The 20,193-nt window shown below is 37.5% G+C and overlaps 1 protein-coding gene across 1 annotated transcript; it reads right to left on the reverse strand.

Annotated features, from left to right (window-relative positions):
* Nucleotides 1-5,719: 5,719 nt before the first annotated feature.
* On the reverse strand, nt 5,720-8,178 carry LOC131159606 (7-deoxyloganetin glucosyltransferase-like). Its single transcript, XM_058114639.1, has 2 exons — nt 7,414-8,178; nt 5,720-6,936 (listed from the first exon to the last, which is right to left on the reverse strand). The coding sequence occupies exons 1-2, from the start codon at nt 7,928-7,930 to the stop codon at nt 5,894-5,896; spliced, it is 1,560 nt and encodes a 519-aa protein (XP_057970622.1). The 5' UTR covers nt 7,931-8,178; the 3' UTR covers nt 5,720-5,893.
* Between the last annotated feature and the right edge of the window lie 12,015 nt (nt 8,179-20,193).

Below are 20,193 nucleotides of genomic sequence, written 5' to 3' on the forward strand. Positions count from 1 at the left end.
CAATATTGAAATTCCTGAAATCTACACTCTTAATAACGGATTCATATCCTCAAAACTTAAGATTTGTGAATCCAAATGAACTCTGATCAAGTTCTTGACAATAGTTTTTGGTAAATTAGAAGCAAACCTCTGCTTTTTTAAGCTATGGAATCCAGTATCAGAGAAGATTGAAGCTGATATTTGCTTGTTTGGGCGAGAACTTTTACAATATTTTTTCTTTGTTATGGGTTGGGATGGGCTTTTGCTATATTGGAAGTGCAGTTGGTGTTCCCCTTAAATGGAATGAAGAACCTCTCATTTGTTGGAATTTGTATTGAAATTGATGCAGTAGTTGGTTACCTACTTGCTTCTGTGGAAATTTGTGGATAATGAGATCTCGACAAATGAGGTGGGGCATGCTTTTAAACCTACTCGCTGCAGCTATTGTTGAGTTTTTCATGTTCAAACAAATATGCACAACCCAAAACAGGATTGGATTGCAAGGATGATAAAGTTTGGCAAATTTGATGATTGAGTATACTTGGGAGCTGAGCTATAGTTTGGCATCCATTCAATGCGGAGAAAACTTGAAATGGTTTAGCCAAAAATCTACGTTAATTATTGTAGGTGTTTTGGGGGGTGGAGGTTTACAAATAAATTAGGTTCAAAAGGTTAATCATGGGATGGAAATCTCAACTTTGTTTGCAGCCCTGGACAATGAAAATAAATATGATACTTATTTTCTATTGTCGAGGGCCTTGAGGCTTGTTATACATTGTTGGCCTACAACTAACAACTGAAGTTTTTTTGTTAAGTGGTAATCTAACATGGTATCAGAGTTGGTCATCAAGAGGGTTTGGGGTTCTAGTCTTGTTGTCCGTGATTATTGTTTCTTTATGAAGACTTATCTTATTTCTTATAATGAGTAATGTTTATCATTTTAATTATTTCTCCATGTGCAACCGTGCTACTTGTGCGGGGGAGTGTTAAGGCTTGACATACATTGATGACCCACAACTTAACAACTTAAGCTCTTAATTTTAGTGGTAATCTAACACCTATGTGTGCATAAGTTAATTCTAGTAATGAGTTTTCCGTTCAAAATGTAACTAATGATATGTGGAAGTAGGGCATGAAATTTTTACATTTGCTGAAAGTTGAGGGAGACTCTAGTTTATAAGGTCAGGCTTCACCCTACTCAATACTCGTGCAATGGTCTATTTTTAAAGTCAAAACTTTGAGGTCCATGGGGCAAAGCAAGTAATACCCCACAATGACAAAACTTTTGATATCAATAGTCAATGTGATTTGTAGGATGCACAATCGTTAGGTTGAAAGGCTTGGACTTTGATGATTTCTAGAGGGGCTTGGAGATCCAACATCAGTAGTGAGTTGAGGGAAATTTTGGTTCATAAGGTCAGAGTTTCACCCCAGCCACATGAAGTGTCTTTTGACTGCAAAACCATGAGGCTCATGAGCCAAAGAGCACAATACCTCGCTCAAGCCACATGACAACTTTCAGAATCAACAAGTTTCTTCTCTAATACATAAATCTATTGGTATGGTTGCTCTAGTTGGTTCTTCCCCAATTTCAACTCACGAAAAAAGAAATCAAGCTAATGTCCTTAACAAAGAGTCTTACAATGTGGTAATGGGCAAAAAAATATTATCAAGGGGGTAAGAGAAAGAGGATATCTCAATGAATTATCAAATGGTTCATGTGGAGAGGAAGATGACCCATAATTTTTGTTTGATGCTAAATCTTTCTTGTTGGAGTCTAGGGGACATTCCCATAATAAAAAATGAAGTCAAGAAGTTTATCAAGGATGGATAACATGATTAGTTTTTGTGAGACTAGAGTTAAAGATAAATTATTTGAAACCTCAAAGTTTATGAGAAGGAATTGCATCTTTTCAAATATATATAGCTCTTAGGCCCTTTTGTTAAGTCTATATTGATTTTGATCCCTTTGCTTATAAAGGGGTATGTTGTGTTTGTGTTCAACATATTATTGTTTTGATGAAGCCTTCCCTGATTTTGATTTTTCATTTTTGGATCATTGTAGTTTATGCATTGAATAATATGGTTGCTTTCAGTCTCCTCCATGTGTTAATCTAGACTCAAAAGAACCGTTGCAGGTTTGAACTATATTGTTGCAGTATTGCTTCTCGCACTAAAAATGAAATTCAATAAATTTTGGGTGTTGAACTAGGGCAATCCACCCATAAGATATGTAGGTTGACCACTCATTACTGAGTGGGTTACCCTTGATGATTGTGAGCAGCTAGCTGAGAAGATGTTAGGTAAGTAAAACCTCCAATTCCACTAATCTGCCTCTTATATTGGTAGGCTATAATTTTTGAAAGTAGTACAAAGGTGGCATTTGGTTCACAACGTCAAAAATGTTTTTAGAATGACATTTGTAGAAATCTCATTTCCAATTTGTGGAAAATGATTCATATAACCGACCCCACTTAGTGGGACTAAGACTTGGTTTTCTGTTATTGTTGTTGTATAATAAGAGATTCTCACATCAATGTTTTGTTGAATATAAGAATCCTAATAGACGTTTTAAGAAGATGATCAACATACCCTTTATATGTGTATATTCAATATATGAAGAATAATTAGATTAAAAGATTTGGTTATTAATAATATGTGGGATGTGAAAAATTTACAAAAGATTTTGGGTTTTAAAAAAGCAGAAGAAGTGATGGAAAGAGTTGGGAAACTTAGAAACTCTTCGGACATCCTGCTATGGCTCTCGGAAAAGAATGATTGCTTTAATACAAAGTCGTTATGAGATGCTATCAAAGTTAGGACTCCAAAGTTTGATTGGGTAGTGTGAGTTTGAAACAAATGGTTACCGAAAAAAATTGCTTTCTGTATGTGGAAAACTACTTTTGAGTGCTTAAACGTTGATGAAAAGGTGAGAAGGGTGGGGGTATCACTTGCTTCGACATGTGATTGTTGTGAGGTGAGACAATCAGAAGATGTTGAGCATGTTTTGAAAGGAAGGTTTTGGTGGATGTAAGTATATCGTTCCTTAGGCACCAAAGTTGGAAAGAAAGAGTCCAAATGTGATTTAATAGGGCTTCCAGATACTCTCAATTCGGAACATTGATGGGCTTGATTCTTTATTTAGTAATTTGGAGGTTATGGAGAAGGAGATGTGTGGCTAGAATGGAGGGGAAATTGAAGAGTAGTACAGATGTGTGGCTGTCCATTAAGAATTGGGTGGGGGGTTTTGAGTGAGAACATGACAGTTATGACTCATTTGAATGATGCTCATGTTCGGATATTACAGAATCTGGAGGTGCAAATTGTGAATAAAAAGAATAAAACTATGCAAGTTGTGAGATGGCTAAAATCGAAGCAAGAGAGGTTGAAACTAAATTTGGATGGGAGCAGCTTGGAGAACCCAGGGCTGACGGGTGGTGGTGGCATCCTTAGAGACTGTACAGGTTCTTTTATTTTTGATTTTTCAAAATATTTTGATTATTATTCTAATAATGAAGCTGAATTGAGAGCAGTGATGGAAGGAATAAAGTTTTGCAAACAATTGAGCCATACTAGTATTGACATTAAATGTGATTCGTATATTGTAGTAAATTGGGTAAGATCTAGTATATGCTCTTTATGATATTTGTGAAATTTTTGGGAGCAACTTATTGGTGTATTGGAGGGAGTAGATTTTTCTATAAATTATTTCTATAGAGAAGGGAATAAAGTGGCAGATGCATTGGTTCGACAAGGTGTCATGGGGAGAAATAGTTTGTTTATAAATAGTAGTTAACTTCCTAGAGTTATCAAATATTTGTATAGATTGGATAAGATGGGTACGACTTATATGAGGTATGTTTAGTTGGTTTTCTTTTGGTATTGGTATAGGTTTATTTTCTTCTTTTGTTTGGTTTGATGCATGAGGTGTTTTATTGGTTATTATGTAAGCCCCAAGTGTCCTTTTGTTTCGACGGTATTCCTCCGCATTAAGTGAGGGTTATTAATAAACTTAAGAAAGGAGGTGCTGCTCTCTTTTACCATATATATATGAAGAATAATTATATTTTTAATACAAAAAATAAATAAATTAAGAGTGTGTATTTAATTAAATCCATGTCATAAAGTTCTTAAAACAAGCATAAAAAAAAAAAAATGAACACTTAAATAACTTAATTAATCAAAATAATTGAGGTGATGTGTATATTAATAATTAAGTATAACACAATAATAATGTTATTTTTTTATTAATAATTTATTATTTTAAATATATTGATAAGAGTAATAATAATAGATTACAGGGATATTGTTGTCCAATTAACTCCAAAAATAATTAGGAAAATTTAGTCCAAACAGTAAATTTTTATGGAAGACTTACAGTCACTTACCCATAAAAAAGGACATCAATGAGATGTTCATATTTTTGGGAATGGGCAGCTGGGAACAAGTGCCCTATTTTTGAAAAGCTTCAACTGGTCCCCAACTTTTAATGCATGAAACAATGACATATATTACATTTTTGTTTTTACCCGACATTTTAAATAATTATACCATATATATAGTACACTACCAACCGAGTAGTGAGTAAATACAAGAGTGATATTTAGAAGGCAAGTGTAGTATTTCTAATTTCCCTTACCTAGCTTATGCCATATTTGTCGGATGTAAAGTCTATCATGAGGTGCCCTAAGTTCAAATGTAGCTCCAGAAATTATCCAATTGTAAATTTTCTTTAAGTCAATCTTTCAGGCTAAAAGTGACTTGCTTTGAAGTTATCTAACCATAAGTTTGAGTTAAAAAATTTCTTTTCGTTAATTATTCTTTACAACTGTTTTTTATCATTGAAATTCTTTGTGTGTCAAAGTTAGGACACAAATAAACTAGTCAATTGTCATTATTAATATTATGATTGAGAACATAATTCTCTCTCTCTCTCTCTCTCTCTCTCTCTCTCTCTCTTTTTTGGTCAATTGAGAGTCTATATTAGGTTTAAATTACATAATATGAGATGATTCATTTTTTTATTTAAAAACGTGCATTAATTATAGTTGGTGTATAGAGTGAAATAAAATTGGATGGAAAAAAGTTAAATTTATTTACTTTTTAATTGAATTGAATTTTTATCTTATTGAATTGCAAAGGAAACACATATTTTGGCGCAAGCATCATTTCTTGGTTGATGAAAGCAATCTTAATTCACTAGACTATGATTTCCATGATATGTGAAATTTTTTGAGGACAATGGAATTAATGGGCTTGTTTACTCAAAACCTTAAGCTCAACAATAGATTTCATTGTATCCATAAATTGATTTTTTTAAGGTCGAGTCAGTGTTACTTCTAAATTTAAATTCAATTACAAAAATAGTCTCGCAATACAATGGAGTTTGTGTTGCTGGGTTAATCTAACTGCAGATAATTACTTAGAATTCAAAATACTTTAAAAATTGTAAAATGTAGCATATAATTTTTAATGAAATATATATATATATACTTTCTAAAATTAAACATGAATTGACAAAAAACTCTTATATTTCTCAAAACATAATAACCTCTGGTTGAATTCATAATGAAGCCAATGGGCACAATCAAAATTAATAATAGCACCCAAAAAACATGTAATTGATAATTCAAAATCAGCAATAGAAACACTTTCTCCAACAATTACCCTTCTCACTCGATATTATGATTATTGAAAATTAATTGTTGCATCACGTGCAAATTTTCACTTTCTTCGAGTATTTAATCGAACCAAGTCTTTTATTCTAATCAAGACCGAATTATACTTCATAGTACACGTTAAAATTTTTCATAAAGAACGTAAATGACATTATGGATTCATAGCCATCATCATAAACAAACTCGACGAGTAATGAGAGGAGGAGAGAGCTTGAACCCTATTTTATTTCCTCTGTTCAATTCTCGTTCGCGATGATCGTAGGCTCGTGATGAGTAACATTATGTTTTTCATAATTATTCCGTGTTTGGCAATTAAAAATTGACCAAGACCCATTCTTCTCATTTTCACAACACCTGCGGCTACCCCACTCGACCACCTCCTCAAAATTAGCATAAGACTTCCCTCCCTTCGCCGTCGCTGCCTCCGCCGCCTTCTTCCACTTCGAAACCCTCTCCTTCACCTTCTTCCCCTTTTCCCCACCCATCATCTCCCTCACCACCCTCACTATCTCCTCCCTCCTCACCTCCTTCTCCACCGCCATTCCTATCCCCCACTCCTCACATACATAAAAGCTGTTCATCCACTGCTCGCCGTGCACCGGCCACGACAGCAGCGGAACCCCCGCCCCCAAGCTCTCCAACACTGAGTTCCACCCCGTATGTGTCAAGAACGCCCCCACCGCTGGGTGCAAAAGCACCTTCTCCTGCGGACACCACGTCGTTATCAGCCCCTTCTCCTTCACCTCCGTCGCGAAGTTCTCCGGTAGCGTTGCCGTCTCGCCCATCACCACGTCCGGCCGCAGGATCCACAAGAACGGTTGGCCGCAGCTCGCCAGCCCCCATGCAAACTCCCTCACGTGCTCTGCCGACATCACCGCGATGCTCCCAAAGTTGACGTAGACCACAGACCCGGGTTCCTGGAGGTCGAGCCAGTCTATGCACTCAGTGTTCTCTTTCCAGAGGCTGGACTCGAGGGAGGACTGGTCGGTTTCGGGCCAGTTCCGGGCGAGGAGGTTGAGGGGTCCCGTAGTGTAGATGCGGGGAAACTTGGCGGCGAGGGCGCGCAGGACTTCGGACTCGAAGTCGCCGAAGGTGTTGATGATGATGGCGGAGGAGCGTGCGCAGTTCTCCATTTGTTCTATCATGAAGTTGAACATGATGTCGTCTGCATTGGTTATTCTGCAGAATGTTGGCATATGCTTCAGCTTGATCCCTTGAATTAAGCCCGGGATCCAATTCAGAGGGGTTTCAAGATAATCATTGGTTAAGCAGCTTGGATCTGCAACAAATTAAAGTCATCGTCAGATGATGGTAAGTTGGAATGTGTTTAGAAAAGACCGATGAAATGAGTGAATGACCCAAAATTATTATTATAATATTTTCTTTAGAAAATAATTATCAATTTGAAGCTGACATATATATATATATATATATATATATATATATATATATATATAAAATATAGTATTGTATTTACTATACATTATTTAAAAATCTAAATCCTTATAAAAGAGGAAAGAGTGCCAAGAGTCGACGCGATCCACTGAAATTCAGTGCAAGTAGTTCTGAGTCGTGTAAAAAAAATTAGAGGAAAAAGTGATGGAGTGATCTTGTTGCCACAATCCAGTGAGATTCAGGCTAGATGTTCCAATTCGTGTAAAAATTAAAAGAAAAAATAGTTTCTCCTCCACGATTATAACGTGATTATGTATAAGATTTGTGTATATCTGAAGAAAGAGTCTTAATTAGGGCGTGCCTTGGAATGGAACAAGTCCTCTATCAGCTAGTTCTGCAAAGTGGAGGTATCCCATGAGGCCGCAAGAAGAAGCAGTCCAGAACTGGGCCTCAGGAATGCCCAGCTCTCTCGCAGCTTTCATGGTGAAGCTCATGACCCCATCCGAGATTATGCACGTCACCGGCGGCACTCCCGGTGAGGAATTGAGCCTCTTCAAGAGGTCCCGGAAGGGACCCAGGCTCTTCTTCCTCGTGGAGTCGCAGACCGACGCGAGATCCTGCGTTGCGTCCTTGTCCGACGGGGGCAACCCATCCGGTATCGTATCGAACCGGAAGTCGGGCAAGCCCTCGACAGCCTCAGGCCCCTTCGAACGGATCAGGCGCCGGTGGTTGAACTCTGTGTTAACAAAGGTGATGTGGAAGCCTCTTGCGTGCAAAAGCTTGGCAAATTGCATTAGGGGGTTGACATGGCCTTGGGCAGGGTATGGAACCATTACTGCATGTGGTTTGTTGCTTGGGGTTGCATCTGTTTCTGGCATTTTTGACTTGCGAAATGGGTTTTGTGCTTGCAAAAATATTGAAGCTAGCAAGCTTTTGTATGCAAGAAGGTTTTTTAGTATATAGTCTTAATGATGAAATGGGTTGGGTAGAGGTTGGGTATTTATAGGGGAAGCGGCCTGCTTGATCTATGTAAGGTTGGGTGTATATTATTAAATATGACCCTACGGGTTGTGGAAAGGTAATTGCAGAGGCAATATCTCCATACGATCACTTTAAAAGATCCCAAGATGGGGATGAGAGTTGAGGAGTGTAAAAACTGAAAAGTGGCAGTAGATTCAAGTGGATTGGCTTTTGGGAAAGGCAGCAGCTAGCGTAGGGCCGCCCCACCACTACAGATTTTTTTGACAGGGAAGAGAAAAGTAAGTAGCTTGAACCTTTCAAAAGGGGAATATAAAAAAAAATCACCCTTACTGGGAAAAAAAATTATATATATGAGATTTCCACAAGTAAATCAATGTAAATCAATGGAATAATATAAATAATAAATAAAATAAGATATAAGAAATTTAACGTGATTTTCTCCAATATTGAGGTATGTTCACGAGACACAGTGGTCCAAATCCACTATCATCAAAATTTGTATAAAATGGGTATAAAATGCACAAATGTAGTAAGATGAAAAAGGTCTAACCAAATATTATGAACAAAGTTCTCAAAAAATAACCAACCAAAAGAGTACAACCAAAAGCTCCCAAAATGCTTATACACAGTCAGAGTTGCCGAAGTGAGGAGCAGCAGCAGGTTGTTGCGGCAGAGAGGATGATCGATGTAGGCGTGAGGAGCACGATATACAAATGGCTGCATGCGTTTCTATGTGAGTGGGAAATCCAAAAATGGAGAGAAACAGAGGAAGGGCCGGCTGCTTGCTGTGTATTGAATGCTGCGGTTGGAGAAAAGCTCACCCGGTTTGATGGTGTGCGTGGAAGACAAGCATAGGAGACATACTCTAGGCTTTGCTCCACTGGGAAGCCACACACCCAATAAAAAAAATTCGCCCATTTTCAATGCATCGGGCCCCACAAAGAGGGACACCAACAAATCTCCCCCTCCCTTCTTATGAGGACGACTTCACCAATCCAGCCAAAATTTGACACTTCACATGCTTGTCTCTAGACAATGCTTTTGTCATCATATCCAAACCATTATCATCGATGTGAATTTTGTCCAGCTGCAATAATTTCTTATCCAACACATCTAGAATTCAATGATATCTAACATCAATATGTTTTGACTTTGAATGGAAGATAGAATTCGTGCTCAAATGAAGTGCACTTTGGCTAACACAATCAAGAACATACCTTTCTTATTCCATGCCCAACTCTTTCAAGAATCTCTGCAACCAAAGCAATTCTTTGTAAGTTTCGGTAATGACAATAAACTCGACTTTCGTAGTATATAAAGCAACACATTTCTGTAATTTTGATTGCCATGCCACAATTCCCCTTGAAAAAGTAATCAAATAAACCGAAGTTGATTTTCTAGAATCAACATCATTGGCCATGTCGGCATTTGTGAATCCATAGATCATAGATTTACCATTACCAAAGCACAAACACACATTTGAAGTGTCTTTAAGGTATCGGAGAATCCATTTTGTCACTAACCAATGCTCCTTTCCCGTATTGAAGAGAAATCGACTAACAACTCCAACAGCATGAGTTAAATCCGGTCTTGTGCAAACTATTGCATACATTAAAGAACCAAGGCCGAAGCATAAAAAATTTTATTCATCTCTTCCTTGTCTTTCTCACTTGTAGGACTTTGTTTTGTACAAAGCTTGAAGTGATTGGCGAGTGGGCAACCAACGGGTTTTGCTTTATCCATATTGAACCTCTCAAGTACTTTTTCAATATACCTTTTTTGAGACAACCAAAATTACCCATTTTCACGATCATGAACAATTCTCATGCCAAGAATTTGTTTCACCGGTCTCACGTCTTTCATAGCAAAACACTTGCTCAACTCCAACTTTAACTTGTCAATCTTGAAGGAGTTTTATCCTACAATAAACATATTATCAATATAGAGTAAGAGAATAATATAAGTACCATTCGAAAATTTTTTCACAAACACACAATCATCTGAAGAGGTTTTTGAGTAACCATGATCAATCATGAGAGAATTAAATTTCTTGTACCATCTTCGTGGTGCTTGCTTCAACCCATACAAACTTTTCTTTAACTTGCACACTAAATTCTATTTCCCCTTTTTATTTGAAGCCTTACAGTTGTTTCATGTAAATTTCCTTTTCCAAGTCACTATCTAAGAAAGTGGTTTTTACATCTAGTTGCTCAATTTCTAAATTCAAGTTTGCTACCATGCCAAGAACAACTCGAATAGATGACATCTTCACAATTGGTGAAAATATCTCATCAAAGTCAATTCCCTTTTTCAGACCAAAACCTTTCACCACAAGCCTAGCCTTGTACCAAATATTTTTTCCATTATATTTCAACCTAAACACCCATTTGTTTTTTAAAACTTTCTTTCTAGGAGGAAGTTTAACCAAATCATAAGTATGATTGTCAACTATAGATTTCATTTCCTTTTGCATAGGCTCCATCCATTCAGCTTTATTTTCATGATACATGGCTTCTTGATAGCTTTTAGGCTCCCTTTGATCCGTTAGAGTAACATAATCACTTTATGGATATTTAGTTGAAGGTCTTGGCTCTCTTGAAGACTTTCTCAATGGAGCTCACTCTTGAACTTGTTGCTCCCCCTCGTATTCATCTTCAACATCACTAGGAATTTCATCATTTTCAACATCTTCAAGAGGTGGATGAACATCTTCTATATTTTCATCATATGCCATAGGTGGAGAAGGTGACTCTGAGTCAACAAAATCATTCCCATTAAATTATAATTGCTCAACCATGCCAAAGTTTTCAATTGTTTGATCTTCAAAATATACAACATCCCAGCTTCTAACAACTTTCTTATCAACTGGATCCCACAATTTATGTCCAAATTCATCATGCCCATTGTTGGCCTAATATGACTTTTCAATCTTGTTTTGATGATAACAAAAAAATGATGGTTTAATATGTGATGGTTAAGTGGTGATGTTTTAGGAAAGACAAAGTTCAAAAGAAAAGCAATGGAGAGATCAAGGATTCAAAAAGCCACATTCATATGAATAGTGATCCAAAAGAAGCTCAAGCAACACCAACATGAGTAAAGTGCATGTGGAAACTTAAAGCTAACTCAAGCTCAAGTCAAAAGGGACATGAAGCAAAATACCATGGAAGGCTTGAAGAATAGAGTTTTAGGCTTTAAGAACAATATTGTAAGTACTTCATGTTTAAATATCTCATGAAATATTTTGAAGCTCTTTAAGGGTAATTATGGGCTTAGAGACCTTATTTCAAACCCTGAAAAATGTTTTATAAGTAATCAAAGTAAGAGAGCAAAGAATTTTTGAAGACTAAAATGAAAAATCAGAAAAGTGACTGCCCAGAAGACTGAATTAATATTCCAGAAGACTGAAGTATTACTTCAGACGACTGAAGTTTAACTTCAGTCTACCAAAGAATTTCTTCAGAAGATTGAAAAATAAGTTTAGTCTGCTGAAGTATTTCCTAAAGGAATACAAAAGGGGTAGTACACCTTCAAAAGGCTGAACCCTCAGTTCAGTCGTCTGACCCTATATCCATGTAATAATCCAAGAATTTCTACAGGAATCATCAACGAACACAGGGGCTTCGTCAATGAGGGCTCTTCAGGATCTCGTTGATGAAGACCCTTCTCGTTGATGAGAAGATACTGAGAGAAGGTTTAAAGCAGACTAAAACTGGTCGACGAGGGTGTAGGTTCATCAACGAAACTTTCTATAGGACTCGTCGACTAGGTGACGTGTCTCGTCGACGAATCCTGTACTATAAATAGCTGAAACTCAGATTTTTAACCAAAATCTTCAGCGCAGATGCCTTTTCTCTCTCTCTCCTACGACCCCCTCCCCTTCTTTCTTCGATCCTAGCCACATTTCTTACCAGATTGAAGATCTGAGGCCACCACGACACTCCTGGTGAAGTTCTCTGCAAGTTTGCCGGAGCAAATCGTGGGGAAAGTTGATTTGAAATTCATCCCAAATCCAGGGTAAGGTATTTTATTCAGATTATGCCTTCTTTGTAGTTATAAGAAATGTTGTAGGTAAGAAAATACTAATATTTTGTTCTGGGGGATATTGTTTTCAAGATGTTGAGTTAGGAACCCTGCGAGTATAGGGCCAGAATTTAGTAGGGGCTTTTCAGAATTAAGGTAAGAGAAATATGCTATGCTAGCAATTTTTAATATGTATACATAAGATTATGAAAGTGTATTTACAAGCATGTATATCAGATTATTTTTTAGAGAATTATGAATATTATTTTTATAGTAGAATTACAGAAATTGAGCATGAGACTACGTTTATTCAAATGTGTGGCATGAGTTTATTATAGTACCATATATATAGATTTTACAGTGTTACAGATATACAGATATTCAGATATTTCAGAATATTAGAAATGAATGAGACTTACAGTATTTTAAGAGAAAAACATGATTTGTAGACCATAACACTCTTATAGTTTATTTAGACAGATTATATACTGATAGCATCAAGATGCTACAACAGATATACAAAATACACAAATATTATGCATAGAGCATACATATATTATACACAGAGCATATAGATATTATATATAGAGTATACAGATATAATATACATATATTTTATACAGATATTACAGATAGTACAGACAGAAAGTACAGATGATACATATAGATAATATATATATATATATATATATATTTTAGTCATATATCTCAGATAATATAGTTCAAAATTATAGTGTTATGGTTGTTTTTGAAATCATGTTAAAAGCAACAAGATGAATATATTTTTATATATGTATACAGTATTACACAATATCAGATCCTTGTGGAAATTACAGACATATATAATTACAGCAGAGCATGGTACCATTGTTAGTTTCAGGCACGTGCAACCACATGACACAGATATCATGTGAATTCTGTCTAACCGTGCTAGGAGAGATTTGCAGTCTCTCCAGCATGCTGGGTTGAGGTAGCCGGTTAGACAATGATAGAGGTTTGAGACAGCCCGGAGAGATTGCAGTGGGCTAGGATCTTCATAAATCATTACAGATTGGCAGAAGATAGAGATTGACTTACCTGGAGGGTCGACCAGAGTAAGTCCAGCCTATGAGCCGCATAACCCTATCATGAGGGGATATATCATGATATACAGATCCCATGGTATAGCAAAAGTTCCTATGTACAAATATATCACATAGTAGCAATTTATATTATTATACTAGCAGTACCTTCAGATAGCAAACTTAGATAAACAGTCATATTTTAAAGATTACATGATAGATAAATATATTTTGTAAAGTTTATCAGTTTTCTCAGATTTCAGTATTATTTCAATATTTTAAATATGTAACTCAATCGCCATACACTAGTAATAGCATATTTCCACCTACTGAACGTTGTCTCATCCTAGTGACTTATTATTTTTTAGGAGAACCAGCTAGGTGAGCAGATCAGGCTCGCGGGTAGAGGTTGGCTTGAGATGCCTTTGTGGGAAGGGTAGGTATTTTTGAGATAACAGTGTTTTGGGATAGTTTTCAGATTATAGTGACGTCACTGGGTATTTTTTATTGTAAATATATTTCAGAACATTATAGTTTTCTGGTACTATGTATAAGATAATATACAGTTTTTGTTACCGCTGCTTAGATGCACATGATATACAGAATTATTCTCAGCACTCCTTGGAGCCTGAGTTTACCAGTAGTACTTCAGATATATGACATTTATTATATTCAGGAAAAAAAATGTTGAATAAATAGTAGGTCGTTACAGTTTGGTATCGGAGCCTAGGATGCTAGGTTTTGTAGACTTTAGAACGCAGCGGATACAATACCAGAATATAGGAAAAGATTTTGAGCATTTGCTCTTTGGTCCGAGTACATGATTATCATGGTGGTTTCTGTGTTTTTCCTGGGGTGACGATTTCAGGAAAATCATAGTAAACTATCGACGAGTCGTGTGTTTGGGTCATAGGATTTGATTTTGGGGTAGGAACAAGGGAAATAGTTGACAGTGAATTTGAGGTTTTAGTTGGTTGGAGTAAAGTAGATCTTTATAGGATTTTAAAATAGTGTTTTGTGTATTTTCAAGGATGGATTCGGGTAGCAGTGGTATAGATGCTGGAGGTGATAGACTAGGACCCTCAAATATGGGAGGTGGAGATACAGATGCCATACTACGCAATGTCACTCAGCAGGTGATGACTGAGATGACTAGGAGTGGAGGAGAGTGTAGTTGCATGATCGAGCAGTTTACGCGGATGAGACCTCCTTCTTTTGCTGGAAGACCTGGTCCGATTGTGGCTAAGAATTGGAGGATGTTGAGGAGATCTTAGCAGTACTGGCATGTACAGGCAAGCAGAAAGTGGTGTTTGCGACATTTAAACTGACGAGAGAGGCAAAGCGCTGGTGGAGATCAGTGCGTATGATTGAGGAATAGAGGTCGGATTTAGTGCCAGTGTCATGGAGTCAATTCAAGGATTTGTTCTTCGAGCGATATTTCCCTGCTATCGTTCAAAGCGCAAAGGTAGCAGAGTTTTTACATCTGACGCTGGGGTTGATAACGGTGACACAGTATGCTGCATGATTTCTTGAGTTATACCGTTTTGCCCTATATTTAGTACCAAACGAAGAGAAAAAGGCTAGAAAGTTTAAAAAAGGTTTGAAATAGAGTTTATTTGAGCAAGTTATTAGCTTTCGAGCTCAGATATTTACCGAGGTGGTGGATAGAGCTGCTGTTATTGAGAGTGGTATGCAGAGGAACGCTGTAGCTCAGGGTCAAAGGAAGAAGTCTGCGTCTCAGGATTTACAGGCGAGCTCTAGCCGAGGGCCATGGAGAGGAGATCGCTATGGAGGTGGTCGAGGACAGATGACGGGCCGTGGTGGTTTTTATGGTGGACGAGCTGCTCCTACTTGTCCTAGATGTGGCCGCAGACATCTAGGTGAATGCAGGATGAGTGAGGACGTCTGTTACAGATATGGGAGACCCAGGCACCGATCTTGGTTGTCTCAGGGATCGATAGCTTAGGCACCAGCTCCTAAACCATACTGGGGTGGTTATCAGGCGCCCTGTGGAGGATAGCATAGGAATACAGCACCAGCGAGAGTGTATGCGTTGACACCAGGTGACGCCGATGCAGCTGGAGACGTAGTTACAGGTACCCTTCTTTCTCATATATAGCTATTGTTTTATTTGATATAGGTGCAACTCACTCTTTCGTTTCTACGGTATATGCTAAGTTAACGGGGGTATGAGGCACACTTGTTAGATATTGGGTTGGCTGTAGCTATGCCGACTGGGTCAGTGATGAGATGTAGAAGGGTACTTAGGGATTTTCTAGTAACTATTCAGGGGAAAATATTGCCAGCTGATTTGGTGATATTAGATATGTAAGGATTTAATATAATTCTGGGCATGGACTGGTTGGCAGATAATCACGCTAGTATTGATTGTCATTTGAAAAAAGTAATTTTCAGACCTCTAGGTGAGCCAGAATACAAATTTCTTGGTTCACAGGTACGTTCTTTGCCATAGCTTGTGTCGACAATACAGGTGAGAAAATTGATTCAAGAAGGTTGTCTGGGATTTGTTGCTTACATCAAAGAATCGCCGAAAGAAGAACTGAAACAAGCTGATGTTCCTATAGTTAGAGAATTCTCAGATGTATTCCCAGAGGAATTACCTGGTTTGCCACCAGACCGTGAAGTTGAGTTTACTGTGGATCTTCTACCGATTTCAGTGCCAGTATCTAAAGCTCCATATCGGATGACCCCAACTGAGTTAAAAGAACTGAAGGAGCAATTGCAAGAATTAATGGATAAGGGATTCATCAGGACCAGTGTGTCGCCCTGGGGAGTACCAGTCTTATTTGTGAAAAAGAAAATGGGACCATGAGGATGTGTATAGATTACAGGGAGATAAATAAACGGATGGTTAAGAATAAATATCTTCTTCTCAGAATTGACAATTTGTTTGATCAGCTCAAGGGGACCTAGGTTTATTCTAAAATCGACCTGCGGTCAGGTTATCATTAGGTGAAAATGAGGGCAGAATACGTCTCAAAGACGGCATTTCGTACTAGATATGGGCATTACGAGTTCTTAGTGATGCCATTTGGGTTGACTAACGCACTCGTAGTATTTATGGATTTAATGAACCGAGTGTTCCATCAGTACTTAGACCAGTTCATAGTCGTATTTATTGATGATATACTGGTCTACTCGAAGAGTTTTAAGGAGCACGAGCATCATTTGAAGCTAGTATTGCAGACATTGAGAGAGAGAAAGTTATATGCGAAGTTCTAGAAATGTGAATTCTGGCTAAAACAGGTTTATTTTCTCGGCTATGTGATATCTGAGGAAGGTGTATCTGTCGATTTGAGTAAGATAGTGGTAGTGGTAAATTGGATGAAGCCTGGAAATGTTTAAGAGGTTCGAAGTTTTCTGGGATTGGCAGGCTATTACCGACGCTTCGTTAATGGATTTCTTAGTTTATTAGGTCCATTGACGCGACTTACGAGGAAAAATGTAAGGTTTGAATGGACTGATGATTGTAAGCAGAGCTTTTAGGAGTTGAAGCAGAGGTTGGTTACAACCCTAGTATTGGCTATTCCATCAAGAGAGGATGAGTTTGTGATATACAGTGATGCGTCCCTAAAAGGGCTTGGGTGCATATTGATGCAGCATGACAAGGTTATTGCATATGCTTCTAGACAGCTTAAAGAATATGAGAAGAATTATTCTGTGCATGACTTGGAGTTAGCTGCAGTGGTGTATGCTCCTAAGATTTGGAGGCATTATCTGTATGGTGGTAGGTACGAAATCTTCACAGATCACAAGAGTTTGAAATATTTCTTCACCTAGAGAGAATTAAATATAAGACAAAGAAGGTGGCTTGAACTTACAAAAAATTATGATTGTACTATTAGTTACCACCCTGGGAAAGCGAATGTAGTGGCAGATGCTTTGAGCAGCAAGTCAGTAGAACCAATACTCGCAACCATAGAGATTCAGCACCCGATCCTGATGGATTTGGAGAAACTCAGTATAGAGTTGGTAGAGGATAGTCCTCAGACATTTGTTGCCAGCTTGATTGTACAACCTACATTATACGAGAAAATTAAAGCAGCTCAAGGTGATGATGCAGAGTTTGTAGACGTTATGGCTAGAGTGAGGGATGGTTAGGGAGAAGGAGTTTAGCATATCAGATGACGGAGCCCTGCGGTTCCGTACTAGGGTTTGTGTTCCTGCAAATACCGAAATCAGAAGAACTGTATTAGAGAAAGCTCATAAATCCCTATACACTGTTCATCCGGGTAGTACTAAAATGTACAGGGATCTACAAGAGTACTTTTAGTGGAGTGGAATATAGAGAGAAATAGTCGAGTTCATCCAGTAGTGCTTGATATGCTAGCAAGTTAAGACTGAGCACCAAAGACCAGCAAGACAGTTGCAGTCGTTGTTTATTTCAGAGTGGAAGTGGGACCACGTTTCTATGGATTTTGTCAGGGGGCTACCACCAGTGCGATAGGGGATGAATGTGATCTGGGTGATTATAGATCGTCTAATGAAGACTGCACATTTTATCCCTATTAAAGTTGGCTATTCCATGGATAGACTGGCAGAGTTTAGGAGATAGTTCGTGCCCATGGTTTACCAATATCCATAGTCTCAGACTGGGATCCTTGGTTTACTTCACAATTCTGGAAAAGATTTCAGGAAGCTATGGGTACACAGTTAGCATTTAGTACAACTTTCCATCCCCCAGATAGATGGTCAGACTGAGAGGACAATTCAAACTTTAGAAGATATGCTTTGTGCATGCGTGCTAGATTTTTGGGGTAGTTGGACTCAGTTCTTACCATTAGTTGAATTTGCCTACAATAAAAGTTACCAGTCTAGTATTGGCATGACTTCATACGAGGCATTGTATGGCAAGAGATGTCGTTCTCCTCTCTTCTGGGATGAGGTAGGCGAGAAGCAAGTTTTGGGTCTAGAAATTGTACAGTAGGCTTGTGAAAAGGTCCAACTAATTAAAGAAAGAATCAGTACTGCATAGAATCGACAGAAAAGTTATGCAGACAATCGCCGCTGGGAGTTAAAGTTTGAAGTAGGAGATCGGGTATTCTTGAAAGTAGCTTCTTTGAGAGGGGTTATGAGGTTTGGAAAGAAGGGCAAGTTAAGCCCTAAGTATATTGGCCTCTTTTGAGATACTAGAGAGAATAGGGTCAGTTGCCTATAGGTTAGCTTTGCCACCAGTTTTATCAAGAATACACGACATTTTTCATGTTGCTATGCTAAAGAAATACGTCCTAGACTCATCCCATATAATTACCTATGCAGAGATAGAACTCAATGATTCATTCGCTTATAAAGAAGCACCAGTAAATAAATTAGACCGAAAGACACAAGAATTACGCACAAAAGAAATTCAGTTAGTAAAAGTTTTGTGGAAGAATCAAGCTATAGAAGAAGCTTCGTGGGAACTCAAGGAGCAGATCAGATAGAGATACCTGCAGTTGTTCCAAGAGCTATAAAGGTAATCAGGTAAAGTATAGTAGTTAGATAAGTTTCTTTTGCAGGTACATGTATGGATTTAGTTAGTAGACAGTTTTAGTTTTATATATGTAATCTCCCATATGTAACCATGGTATTCCTCCGCCATAAGTGAGGGTAAGTAATAAAAGAAGTAGACCATTTTCTTTTATGAGATGATAGAAGGTAATACAGATAGTAAATTTCGAGGACGAAATTTTATAAGGAGGGGAGAATGTAATAACCCAAGAATTTCTACAGGAATCGTCGACAAACACAGGGGTTTCGTCGATGAGGGTTCTTCAGGATCTTGTTGACGAAGACCCATCTCGTCGATGAAAAGATACCAAGAGAGGGTTTAAAGCAGACTGAAACTCGTCGACGAGTGTGCAGGTTCGTTGACGAAACTTTTTACAGGACTCGTCGACGAGGTGACGCGTCTCATCGATGAATCCCACCCAATAAATAGCTGAAAGTCGGATTTTTAACCAAAATCTTCAGCGTAGAACCCGTCTCTCTCTCTCTCTCTCTTATGACACCCTCCCCTTTTGTCTTTGATCTTGGCCCCATTTCTTGCCAGATTGAAGATCTGAGGCCATCACAACACTCCTGACGAAGTTCTATGCAAGTCTGCTAGAGCAGATCATGGGGAAAGTTGATTTGAAATTCATCTCAAATCCAGGGGTAAGGTATTTTATTCAGATTATGCATTCTTTATAGTTATAAGAAATGTTGTAGGTAAGAAAATACTAATGTTTTGTTCTAGGGGATATTGTTTTCAGGATATTGAGTTCGGAACCCTGCGAGTATAGGGTCAGAATTTAGTAGGGGTTTTTCAGAATTAAAGTAAGGGAAATATGCTATGCTAGCAATTTTTAATATGTATACATAAGATTATGAAAGTGTATTTACAAGCATGTATATCAGATTATTTTTCAGAGAATTATGAATATTATTTTTATAACAGAATTACAGAAATTGAGCATGAGACTACGTTTATTCAAATGTGTGGCATGAGTTTATTACAGAACCATATATATAGATTTTACAGTGTTACAGATATACATATATTCAGATATTTCAGAATATTAGAAATGAATGAGACTTACAGTATTTTAAGAGAAAAACATGATTTCTAGACCATAACACTCAGACAGTTTATTCAGGAAGATTATACAGTGATAGCATCAAGATGCTACAGCAGATATACAGAATACACAGATATTATGCATAGAGCATACATATATTATATATAGAGCATACATGTATTATATACAAAGTATACAGATATAATATACATATATTTTATACGGATATTACAGATAGTATAGAAAGAAAGCACAGATGATACAGATAGATAATATATATATATATATATATTTCAGTCACATATCTTAGATAATATAGTTCAGAATTATAGTGTTATGGTTGTTTTTGAAATCATGTTAAAAGAAGTAAGTTGAGTATATATTTATATATGTATACAATATTACACGATATCAGATCCCTGTGGAAATTACAGACAGATATAATTACAGCAGAGCACGGTACCGTTGCTAGTTTCAGACATGTGCAACCACATGATTCAGATAGTATATGGATTC

Source organism: Malania oleifera, chromosome 7 (genome assembly GCF_029873635.1).
Source record: "Malania oleifera isolate guangnan ecotype guangnan chromosome 7, ASM2987363v1, whole genome shotgun sequence".
NCBI classification, from domain to species: domain Eukaryota; kingdom Viridiplantae; phylum Streptophyta; class Magnoliopsida; order Santalales; family Ximeniaceae; genus Malania; species Malania oleifera.